The sequence below is a fragment of the Balaenoptera borealis genome, assembly GCF_965194805.1.
Source record: "Balaenoptera borealis genome assembly, chromosome: 1".
Classification (NCBI taxonomy): Eukaryota; Metazoa; Chordata; class Mammalia; order Artiodactyla; family Balaenopteridae; genus Balaenoptera; species Balaenoptera borealis.
Window position 1 is genome coordinate 192,591,549 of NC_138860.1, and position 12,722 is coordinate 192,604,270.

A 12,722-nucleotide genomic window follows, 5' to 3' on the forward strand; every position below is an offset into this window, starting at 1 on the left:
CAAATGCCAAACACCATGCCCCACCCCTGTGGTTTCAGTGGGCAGAGTGGAGAGTTGATCTAACGCACCACTCCACCCACTGCCCACCTCCAGGGGCTCCAGTTCCCATGCTGGGGTAGTGTTGGCGGGGTCCAGGGATGGACTGAGGCCCAGCCACATCCAGCAGCAACGAGACTGGAGGAGGTGGTGTGGGCAGTGTCTTTTCAGCCCTGCTTCACCCCCACCCCTGGTGTCTGTGGGGTCCTGCAGGGGTCTGACCCTCCGCCTCACCCAGCATGAACATGACGGAAGGTGGCAGGGGGAGGTGAGCTAGTTGACACTCTGCCTCCCCTCCCCTGGTGTCACTGGGGCCCTGCAGAGAGCTGAGCATTTAACCCCACTCAGGGGCAGTGAGGCAAGAAGGGTTAGTGGGGCTGAGAAGGGAGCTGAGCCTCCACCCCACCTGTCTGTAAGAAGGCTGTGTGAGTAGTGGCCACCTTGCTGGGGAGGTGTCAGTGGGGCCCCCTGGAAAACTGAACACACCCACACACCCAGCCCTCATGTTCCACCACCACAGGGGGACTGCCTGCCACAGAAAGATTAAATAGGATCCAGAGTTGCAGGATATTCCAAATGTCCCGGGTAAAATAAAAAATCACTTATCGTACCAAGAGCCAGGAAAATCGTAATGTGAATGAGAAAAGACAAACAGCAGATGTGATTGTCAGAGCAGATGGAGATGAACCAGATGTTGAGGTTATCTGGGTAAAGGTTTTAAAGCAACCATCATAAAGACATTTCAGCAAGCAATGACAAATTCCCTTGAGACAAATGCAAAAATGGAAACTCTCAGCAAATAATTAGAAGTTATAAAAAGAGAACCAAGTGGAAATTATCAAACTGAAAAACATAACTCAAATAAAAATGTGTTGGAAAGGCTCAAAAATAGTGTGTGATGACAGAGGGTAGAAGCACCGACTTTCTCGACAGGTGAATAGAATTTACCCAATCTGAAAACAGAGTAGACTGGAAAATGATGAACAAAGTCTCAGGGGCCTTTGGGACAAAAACAAAATTGCAAACTTTGGTATCCTCAGAGACCCAGAAGGATAGAAAAGTGAGTAGACTGTAAAAATATTAGAAGAAATAATAGCACAAACCTTCCCAAGTTTGACAAAGGACATGTCTGCAGATTCAAGAGGCTGGATAAATCTCAAGTAGGATAAAGCCAAAGAAATCCACGCCAAGACACATCATAATGAAACTTCTGAAAACTAAAGACAATGAAAATCTCTTGAAAGCAGCCGGAGAGAAATAACGCGTTACCTGTAGGGAAACACCGATCAAATAATAAGATTTCTGATCTGAAACCACAGAGGCCATGGAGAAGGAACCAGCACAATAGTCTTCAAGTGCTGAAAGAAAATGGTTAACTGTGAATTCTATATCCAGCAAAAATATCCTTCAGGGATGATGGGGAAGTAAAGACATTCTCAGATGTTGGCAACTAAGAGAATTTGTTGCTAGTAAACCTACCCTTAAAGAACTGCTAAGGGAAGTTCTCTAAAAAAAAAAAAAAAAAAAAAGAAATAATAGCACAGGGCCAAAAGGTGGCTCGGAACTCCAGAAAGGGCAAAAGAACATGGGATTGGGTAAAAATAGTGGTAATCATATTAGACTATTCTCATGAGTTTCTGAAATCCTTTGAGGGTTGAAGGAAAAACTTAAGACAATTCTATTTAAAAGTTGGGAGGGTAAAGAGACCTAAATACACTTCACTCCAAGTGGTAAAAACGTTATTACCAGTGGGTGGTCATGTTTACTCAGAGCAATCACCAAGAAATCAATACAGAGCAGTACACTCAAAACCTTAGCAATAAATCAAGATGGAATCCTAAAAAGTGTTCTAGTAACCCAGAGGAAGGGATTACCGAACCAGGATCATTTGCCCAAAGCACAGCAAGCTAAACGCTGAGATGCCGAAGGTTGCAGCAGAGAAAAGGCTTATTCACAAGGCAGCCAAGCGAGGAGATGGGAGAACCAGCCTCAGATCCACCTCCCCACAGCCCCCCGCCAAAGGCCGGGGGCTTGAGATATTTATGAGATAAAGAAGCAGGGTGGGCTTAGGCATGGGGAAAGGTGATTGGAGGTTGGGAAAAGGTGAGGTAAACGGTGTCCTGTGCAGGCATATCTGAGTTACATGCTTCCTCATGGGATGTGTGTTCAAAAATGTTGGGGCTTAGTATGATCCGAGGGTGGAGTTTTGGGCCCCCTGACGTCAAAAGGTCACTCATCGGACACCTGCACAGGCCCAGTTTTAGGGTCAGTGGTCCCAACTAGTCTTAGCCGGCTCGAGCTTGAACTAGACACAGCTGACTCTAACTTTCTGGCAAACAACTCGGGCAAACATCTTATTGTTTGCGCTACATGAATCTTGTAGGGTATGCAATTTGCAATAGCATAATTAAGTGAAGGCAGGCTACCAGCAGAGGGATTTTTAACAAGCTGTAAGACTAGCCCAAGAATTTCTGTTAGTCACCAGTTTCTGTTAACCCTATGGGGCACGGTTTCAAAGGTGAGAAAAAGGAAACAGAGGAAACAGGAAACAATAAAATGGCAGACTTAAGATGGAACATATTACCTTAAATGTAAACCGTCTACAAATGCCAATTAAAAGACAGAAATTGGTGGATTTTTTTAAAAAACAACCCAGCTATATGCTATCTTCCAATACACTATATGCACATTTCAAATATGACATAAGCAGTTTGAAGGTAAACACATGGGAAAAGATATACCAGGCAAACATTAAATACACAAACACACACAATTTAGATAGATGGGTTTATTTCATTCAGGATGAATTTCTTCAGTAAAATTTCCTAAAAGTAAGATTTCCCCTCCCTCTGTACTACCTCTCATTCCTTCCTTCCTTCCCCCACCAACCCGTGGTGTCTACCCTTCTGTTCTTTTCTTTATGGATTATAACCCCATAAAAACACATATTCACTTATATATGTACATACCAACGTGCACAGGTATACATGGGGAAGTGCCATTGCTTTCTTTAACAAAAAAGGGGGAATTCATTTTATAAAGGTATCTCTGTATTTTTGTTGTTGTTGTTCTGTATTTTTTAATAAAGTTTGTAATCCAATGGACACACAAAACAAAACTGCATTGAGAAAAACAGTTTCATAAATTAATAAGTGTTAGGAAGTTGGGGGAGAGGTCAAGGTCACAGGAAGAAGGGAAGCCAGTCTTTTGTAGAGTCTTTTTGTGTGCGTGACACTTCCAAATTGCGGGAACAGGGACCGTGCTGTAAGGAAGCGCACTTGTACAAATGAGTGACAATACAAAGTCTGAGTATGAAAATAAGATTTTCTCTGAAAACACATTTTTGGCACAGATTTAAAAAAAATGTATGTCGGGGAATTTGATTTTTAAGTTAGTATATATTTATATATATTATATATTTATATATACACACATGCCAAGTTCTGCATATTCCACCAAGAGAGAAAATCCTTCCGTTTGCTCTTTTCTGATTGTAAACTGTACATCCTGGGTGAATCAAAGACGGTGGCGCAGGAGAATTAAAGAGAGGTGACATCCAAATGAGCAAGGGGAAGGGACGGGTGGGGACAACACAGCCCAATGAAATGTTCCTTGACCCCAAGGTTTCAGCAGAAGTTTGAAGTCCTGCGTGAGAGTCTGCGATGTGTGTGCCATGTGTGTTCGCGTACACCAAGACATCCAGAGTGTCACAGCCTGTCTTCACTGTGCAAAAGTCCAAGTCACTAATTTAGTGCAAAGGCAGTTCTGTTTTGTTTCTTAAAAACAAAAACAACAAAAAAATTCCACTGCCCTGTTCCTTTTCTCCAAAAAGAGGAGAGAGAAACCCAGCCTCAAGGTGTCTGCAAGTCCATTGGTTGGTGGTCTGTCCTTGGGCTAAATGTCATGTAAACATACTAGCAGCACCACTGCCCAGGGGCATCTCTGTATTTTCCACTTCTCTCCAGTAATATTTTGAGAGAGTTCCACCCCATCGATGTGGAAAAATTCCCTGTATGCATAATTTATTCAAATGTGATTTTACTGATGGCCATTAACTTTGTCTCCAATATTTACCCCCAAACAGGGCTGTAAACATCTTTGAAAGTAGAAACATCACAATAATCAAGCCCTGATTCTTAAGCTCCCACCGGGAGCAGGAGCTTCGCAGAGCCTTAAGCAGACGGCGATTTCTGCTCCTGACCGTCCCCACCCGCCCGGGACAGGGGCTCCATTCCACTCAGCTGCCCGGCCCCATAAAGGCAGAGTGATGCCCTATGGTGCTTTCCCAGGGGGGGATTTCGTGACCTCAGAACAGGGCAGCATTCCTGCTTGCTCCTGCCCCCACTCCCGACCCACCTAAGACACAGGTTTAAAATGCAGAGTCCAGGCTCTGGGCAGGAGGCCTTGGCCCCTGCTTTGGGCACAAACTCTACAGATGGACACTCAACTCATGACCCAGGGCTTTCTCGGGAGAAACGGGGCTGGAGGACAGAACCACTGAAAAGAGATTCCCCACCAGGGTCAGAAATTATTCTGGTGCCCCCGAGAATGAACCAAGCCCGACATGGCCAAAGGCTGCACCGTTTTGTCCTTTATTGAACATCCCGCGGATGCCAAGTGGCGAGCTCCCTTCCCACTGCAGCCACCCCGCGCGCGGGGCCCCTCAGAAGCACCTTCTCTGAACCACGGACGTCCCAAACTCCTTGAAGTCTGCAGAGGTGACCCACATCTGCTTGAAGCTGCTCAGGGAGGTGACGATGGAGGCGCCAATCCACGCGGAGAAGCAGCGGTCGGGCGGCGCTGTGATCTTGATGGGGGTCCCTCTGGAAGCCACCTGCTCCAGCTCCCTCAGAAGACGGTCATCCAGCCCCCGGAAGAGCGTGGTGCCCCCGGACAGCACAATCTCCCCATAGAGCATATTCTGGATGTCGGCGTCACACTTGGTGATGCTGCAGGAGACCATCTTGGAGAGGCCCGGGTTCTGGATGCCCAGCTGCTCGGGCGAGAACAGGGCCTCGGGCGCCTGGTGCAGCTGGTCCCCGATACGGGTGATGCTGCCGTCGGGCAGCGCGTACTCCCTGAGCACCTCCTCCGGCCTCCGCGACAGCTCCTTCTCCGGCTCCAGGGCCGTATAGCAGAGCTTCTCCTTGATGTCGTCCACCAGGGCTTTGTCCAGCACACACGGGAAGGTCCTCCCGCTGGCCAGCAGCAGCCGGGTGAGGTGCTCCGTGATGTCTCTCCCCGCCACGTAGAGCTTGGTGATGGCGTGGGGCAGGGAGTAGCCCTCGAAGATGGGGACGGTGCAGGTGACCCCGTCCCCGCTGTCCACCACCAGGCCCGTGATGCAGGCCGAGGCGTAGAGGGCCAGCACGGCCTGGTCCGACAGGTAGAAGGCGGGCACATCGAAGCTCTCAAACATCACCTCGGCCGTCTTCTCCCGGCTCTCCCTGGGGTTCAGTGAGCGCTCCGTCATGAGCACCGGCCGGTCGCTGGCTTTGACCCCCAGCTCCCACTCGAAGAGATGCTTCCAGAGTTTCTCCATGTCGTCCCAGCCTGTGATCAGGCCTCGCTCGATGGGGTAGTGCAGGTGTAAGACCTCGTTCCTGTGCAGGGCCTCTTCTCCCACAAAGTACTTCTTCTGATTGGCCCCCGCAGAAGGCATCTTGAACTTGGGGTGCCCCACAATGGAGTGGACGACGTGGCGGGGGCCAATCTCTCCAGACAGGCCTGCCTTACAGAGCCCGGACCCATTGTCAAAAATCACAGCTGGAGAATCTAACACGTGTGGGTTAAACATGCCTGTGGCATCCTCATCCGCACTTCACCAAAATGAAGATGGAAGCCTCCTGGGCCACTTTGTGACATATGAGGCTCCTCTGGAAGTTTCGAGGGCACAGGATTCCACGGTTCTCGGGGCGTCTCCCAGGCAGGGCTAGCAGACGGCCAGTCCCCGAGAGCCCTCCATCCCCACCCGCAGATCTGCTCTCCTCTCAGGAAGCCCGGGCTGCTGAGGCCTTTTCAGGAATGACGCCCCATATGTAACAATCCAGCCAAGGCAACCACTGTCCTCAGCCAGCATCAGAGGGCCTCTGGGGCTGGGGGCTTGGAGTCTCTGCCCCCGCCCCCACCTGGTGAGACTCCAAAGGGGAAGTCCGGCTGTTCCCACGGGCCGTGTTGAGCAGCCTGTTGTGGAGCCTGGAACCAGCGAAGCAGCCCAGCCTGGGCCAGCTCATAAAACTGACATCTCTGGCCCTCTGTTTGGAGGGAGCTGCCGTTTGGAGGGTGACAAACACACTTCTCTTTGCTAAAGGGGAAGACCAAGCACCAGGCAGAGGTCCAGGTTGGAGGAGCAATGCCCAGGGCTCTGACACAGCAAGCACTCAGAACATAGTTTTGGAATGCAGACTCCTCCAGGAAGCTCTCAGGGATTTCTCTTCTCTTTACCTCATGAACCCTGACTCTGTCTCACAGGGTAGCTGCTAAGCAGAGCCCTCTGGGCTTATTGGCTCTCTCTCCAGGCACATGTACACCTGCTCTGGCTTGAGGTCAAGGGCCCTCCTGGCTCTCTGCAGCCCCGGAAGTGCTGTCACAAACAATATCCAGTGGTTGTGGGTTGGGAACCCAGTGGCCTGTGAAGACAGGGATCTGAGGTTTCATCGGGGGGGCAGCCCTGATTGGAGCCCCAGACATCTCTATTTTGGGCCTGTGACACAGTTGGCCAAGCCCACTGACACGCTGTCAGAAGTGACCAGGTCACCAAGTCTGAGGCTGAGAGCGAGGCCGGGAGGGCAGTGAGGCTGCAGGTTTAGCCAAGCCCACGAGGGCAGGGGCACCCCCTCCAGCCTCCCGGAGAACCCCTCCAGCAGCCCTGCAATCACACCCTGGGCTGGTTTCCAGCTCAGGGGGAGAAACTGGGAGGGAGCTCAGACTAGGGAACCAGGGCTGACTTTTTTCTTGAGGAAGGTGGAACCGGTCTTGGAGAACAAAATGCTCACTTGGTGTTCTGTCACGTCCGAAATCACCCTCCAGGCCAGCTCCTCCCCAACCAGAAAGCTTTCCCAGGAGACCAGCTCCCCTCCAGGTCCCCTCACCTCCCTCTGCGGGTGGCCGTCTCTGCATGTCCTGCCGACCCTTCTAAACCCACCAGCAAAAAGTGAAAATGTGTTGTCATGTAGGGTAGATGCACGGCGTGGGTGTGTGTTATAGACACGTGGTGTAGACCAGTGACATGGGCGTGCAGCTTTGTGGGAACCCCTGGGGCTCAGACTCGGGGGAGTCGATAAAGACTTGGTATCACTGAGATTCTCCCGCAAAGGACACCTCTGGAATCAGATGCACGCCGGGGTTGACGCTGGGAGAAGACGCACCCCCCAGACTACACAGCCCAGAACCACAGCTACCGCTGTGTGGGCCTCTAAGATTTGGGGCCCAGCGTTCAGGGGAGCACGTGTGCCTGGAGGCTGCTGGGTCAAGGACGGTCCTTAGGGCGCCGTGTCTTGGGGGTTCCAGCCTGCTTACATCACAAAAGCCCTATGCACTCGGCTTCTCAGGCTTTGCTAGAACTTTCCCATTGTTGCCAAACACTCCCGGCTGAATCAGGAGTGTGACCTCAAGCTTTTTCAATTTTGGCCCTAAAAGTGGCCCACGTGGGTGGAGATGTAACCATGCTGGGTGCAGAGGTCAAATGCAGGGGCGGGGCCCTTCAGTGTGTCCTGGGGACCCAGGGCTGGCTGGGGCACGGACATTTGCAGGGGGACAGAGCAGGGGGAAGGACAAACGTTCATGCAAAGCTCGGACTGACCAGCTGGGCGGGGGGGTGTTCTGAGGCCTCACCGCACCCCGCAGCTGTGACAGCACACAGCACAATGTGTAACAATGTCCCGGGACAGCTGGCCAGACCTGGTGCAAGTCCCACGGGCACACGCAGCCCCCTCCCCGTTCTCTGCAGGCCCGGCGTGTACGACAGCCAGCAGGGTAAGTCCAGGCCCCTCCACCAGTTGCCAAACCTGTAACGGGCAGTTCTCTGTCCCCCTGTGACCGTTGCCCATCCCAGACAAGCTCAGACCCTCGAGGACAGAGCTGTGAAAGCTGGGCCATCCATCAGGGCGGAGGCTCCCAGCAAAGCCATCCAAGGAGTTCCAGGACCCCTTTTCCTAAATGTTTTCACTCTGCCTGATGAGCCTGGGAGAAGTGCAGCCCTTCACCCTGGGTCTGGGACCCCACACTCCTGACCACCCACGACGGTCACGGCCATTGGGTGCCACGCGCCCGGCAGAGCAGGCCCCGGGGAAGTGGTCACCACTTTGCTTGTGTCTGTGCGCTTGGGCAAACCAGTTCTCTTCTGGCCGCTGGGCCAGCTCCCCTGCCGCATTCTTGCATCTGCTGTCGGAGCCCCGCCCCAGGCTCGGGGAAGGCTTCTGCGTACCGATACAAGTGTCTGAACCGGCTCATAGACTGTCCATCACCTGGAGAGGCAGGAAGGCTCTGAGGACCCCACCCCCAAGAAGTGGGATACTCCCTGGGGGGTGACACCACGTGGGCACCAAGAAAACCAGTGGGTTTATGAGCTACGTGATGTTGCGTTGGTTTCAAGCTCGCCCCGGGACAGAGATTCCACCCCGTGGCGCTCAGGTGCCCGGTATCCTCTGCTCAGCCTCCTTCCCCTTCCCCGTCTGCCGCCCATCCCTCCGGCTGCCTGGCTCAGGACGTCTGGGAGGGGCCCCGTGCATCTCGGTGCAGGTGTCCATGTCGATGGCCGCAGCTGTCCTGGCCCCTCCAAGGGATGCGATGTTCTGAGCGTTCGCTGCGGGGGGCGGGGGGTGTTTGCTATTAACCCAGGGGCGGCTGCCCTCTCCCAACCCAGCTAGAAGTCTCCCTCCAGGGCCGCCCTGCCCCCACCCCATGCCGGCCATGCCTCGTAAATCGCTTGAACGAGTTTATGGGAGAACTGGCCATAACTCCATCTCCCTCCGCAGGGCAAGGCTCACGCTGTGATTACTCCGCAGGGCACTTGTTTCCGTCCTGTGCAGGAGGGCTCGCTCTGGTTCTGCCCCAGCAGTCACACCCAGCAGCCACCCAGCTCCCACACGGCCCCCAGGCCCACGCCCTCGATGGGAGGTAGACGGCGACTGGGCAGCCTTGGGCGGCTGCCAGGCGTTTAGACTTGGGAGTGGGTAGCCCTGGCTCTGCTGGGCACCCCTGCTTCCCACTGCCCTGGCTACTGAGCCTGGGCCACCCAAGCCCTGGGCCAGGTTTCCCTGTCTGTCCCATCGTCCCTCATTCCATCTGTCACCGACGCCCAGAGCCTCGACCAATTAGTGACCAGCAGACTGGACTTATTAGTACTGGTTGACATCTGGTGGCCTTATCCTGCTTGCTGAGGGCCTGGCCCCGTGTTAGCTGGCAGCCTGAAGGAACAGGGCGACTCTGTAGATGGCAAGATGGGCACTGCTCAGGCAAGAGAGAGGGCAATGTACGTGTTAGAGGGGGCTTGTGGGACCCAGGGGCCATGGGTGACTGCAGGTGCCCCCGGGAATGGTTCCTCTTCCACCTCTTTGCCCCAGGCGTTCCCAGAGGAGCCCAGAGCCCTGAGCGCTTTTCCTGGGAACCTAGCCCCTTGGACTCTCTCAGACGGAACTTGTGTCTCCTACGCACCCCTCCATTCATCCATCTACCCATCCATCTACCGTTCATCCTTCCATCCATTCACTCATCCACCCACCCACACATCTATCTACCCACCCACCCATCCATCTGTCTGTCCATCCATCCATCCATCTGTCTGTCCATCCATCCATCCATCCATCCATCCATTCATCCATTCACGCACCCACCCAACCATTCATCCATCCATCCATCCATCCGTCCATCCATCCTTCCTTCCATCTACCCACCCAATCCATCCCTCCACCCATCTAACCTCCTATTTAATTATCTCCCCGCCTCCCATCCCTCCCGCCCTCCCATCTGCCTTTCCTTTCTTAGCAACTGAACTGAGCATCCGGTCTTGTCTGTGTCCACCTCCGTTCTTGGTGACCTTTGGGCTTCAGCAGAGCCTTTCGGGTCCCCACAGTTGCCAGCACGGCACCCGTGAGTCCTGCCTGCTCTGCTGTCCTCTTCCAGCCAGCTGGGGCAGAAATGACACCCCTAGGTCACTCCTTTCTCAGCCTCCCGTGAGGCTGGCTCACTGAACTGGAGCGGATGGGGCAGGCCTGGCCCACCTCGGCCGACGTGACACCAGTGAAAGTCAGTGTTCGCGGAGCGGAAGGAAGGAGCTGGCAGCCGGCTGACGTGCTCTGGGGAGCTCAGCTACGCAGCCCTTGGTGGGGCCGTCCACAGTCCTGCATCGCTTAGTGGACACGCCACTGAGGGGTCGAGTGATGCAGACCCATTTGGGGGCGAGGCCGTCTGAGGCCAGACCACCAATTACCCCCACCCCGGCTTTTTGCCCCTCACTCTCATGGAACCCTGGTCCTGAGCACTCAGAAAATGTTTAAAAAGTGTATTTTTGTTGGAGAAACTTTGGAAAACACAAGAACAGCATTACAAAGCAGATAAAAAGTACCCCTGGCGCTACCTGGCTAAGCCCTGCTGATACTTCGCCACGCTTCTTGGGGATGACCTGTAACTACGCGCAGCCTTCCACTGGACCGTCTCACGTCCGTCAACATTCGCCCCGTCCTGCGGGCGCACCCAGAGTCTTCCCACAGCTGCTTCTCTGGGTCCGTGCTTCCAGGGTGGGGCCCGCAACCCTCCCCACCCCACCCCGTGGGCTCCCATCCTTCCCACCCTGCCTGCCTCACTTTCCACCGTGACGGCTGCTCAGGCCCACCCAGAGTCCTCCAGCAGAGCCCTGGGGAGACCCCGTGCAGGGCCGGTTGGCGGTGGGGTTTGTCTTGCATTCCAGGAGCTCTTGGTCATGCATTGAATTGGGGGCGCTGGTGGCTCAGGGGCCAAGTGCCCCCAGGGCTGTGGGAGAGGATCTGAGGCTGATCACCCCTCACCTGTCATAGTGGGACCCCTGTGGGTGTGTCCACGGCCCGAGGGCAACGGCTTTCCTTGTTCGTCGCTCATCTGGGTGGAGGTGGGTTGGGGGTGGGCAGTGATGGTAGGAGAATGTGGAGGGGCCTCAGACTTCACCTGGGGCAGCTCCCCTCCCCTCCTCCTTCTAAGTGGGTCTCACGAGGCCCCCCCCCACGGTCAGAGCCAGGAGCAGGCTACCTGAGGGTCAGAGCTGCCCCCTGCCCCAGACACTTCAGCAGATGTCAGCCGGGAGGGCCGCTCCCCTGCAGAGGTGCCCGGTGTGACCACGGCCTCCCTCTGCTGCCCCCAGCCTAGCACCACCAGCATTTCCCCAGGGGCTCCGGGGGGCCTGGAGGTCTAGGGTCCCCACCTCGCAGACGGGCAAGAGCCTGACTCTGGGCCACCTCTAGGTGCAGGTCCGTGGAGGGGGCAGCATGGGGCCCCTGCTCCGGCTGCTGGGCTCCTGCTCCCCACACCGGCCCCAGCGCGTCCCCACCTCCCCGCTCACCTGTCTAATCCTCTCTGCGCCACCTCACACACCCCCTCCTGACCGGTGCTGTGACAGGTCCCTGGTCATTTCGTTCCAAAGTAACAACAGGCTTTTGCATGCCGGTGGGAGTGAAGGGTGGAGGGCCCTTCCTGGCCCCTCCCTGTGCATACTGTTTACTATCTGGCCGCCTTATTGTAGCGTTTGCTTCTGCGGCTTGCGGCCAGTCATCTGCGGTCAAGGGTGCTGTGACAGGCTGGCCCATCAAGCCTCATAAGCATCTAGGCTGCTGACGCCGTGGAGACCGGTCACAGCTTCAGAGGACACGCGCCTCTGTGGCCGGAGGGAGGGGACCAGCCCCACCCAGCCCCCAACCGGCAGGAGACACAGCCGGCCTCCCTGGACAGGTGATGAGCCCCACCTGGGCACATGCTGGGCAGAGAGGTGGACCCCCGCCCCGGGACAGGTGTGGCTGCAACCCCAAGACTGAGGTTTTGGGGATCCAGGTTCTGTCTCCAACAGGACAGGGGACCCCTGCAACAGCTCCAGGGCTCTGCGAGGGGCCCACGGACCTCGGCAGGCTGGGAAAGGCAGCCCCTCAGGATCGCCTCTCCCGATGGGGGTGTCGGGTGGGTGTCGGACGTCAGGAACTCTAACCGCGTGGCCCAAGCCCACGCGTCAGGGACGTGGATGCAGGTTTGTTGGCCTTCCCAGCACAGCCCAGCGTGGTCCAGAGACCCGGGACTGCCACCTGGGGGGCTGCCCTCATAGCTCAGCTGCCATAACTGAGTACCCCAGGCTGGGCGGCTCACACAGCAGACACCTAGTCCTCACCGCTCTGGAGGCAGGCGATCCGAGATCCGGGTCAGTTCCCGGCGAGGTCCTGCTTCCCGGGCTCCCGCTGTGTCCTCACGGGCCAAGAGGGCTAACTCTGGTGAATCTTCCTCTTGTTTTAAGGGCTCTAATCCCATCATGGGCCCCATCCTCATGACCTCATCTCACCCTAATCTCCTCCCAAAGAACCCACCTCCAAATACCACTGCCCTGGGGGTCAGGGCTTCAACATAGGAATTGGCGGGGGGTGGGGGGACACATTCAGCCCATAGCAGGGGCTGTCCTGTCATCCCTGCGTGGAAGGGAGCAGGAGAGTTACTCTGAGGGCCGGATTGCCGGAGGC

At 55.3% G+C, this 12,722-nt stretch overlaps 1 protein-coding gene across 1 annotated transcript; it reads right to left on the bottom strand.

The window, feature by feature from the left end:
- Positions 1-286: 286 nt before the first annotated feature.
- ACTRT2 (actin related protein T2) lies at positions 287-9,033 on the bottom strand. Its single transcript, XM_082399613.1, has one exon. The coding sequence runs from the start codon at positions 5,831-5,833 to the stop codon at positions 4,700-4,702; it is 1,134 nt and encodes a 377-aa protein (XP_082255739.1). The 5' UTR covers positions 5,834-9,033; the 3' UTR covers positions 287-4,699.
- Positions 9,034-12,722: the final 3,689 nt, after the last annotated feature.

Bases quoted from the DNA above. Each gene is read 5' to 3' on its own strand.
- ACTRT2 (XM_082399613.1), bottom strand. From the start codon at position 5,833: ATGTTTAACCCACACGTGTTAGATTCTCCAGCTGTGATTTTTGACAAT.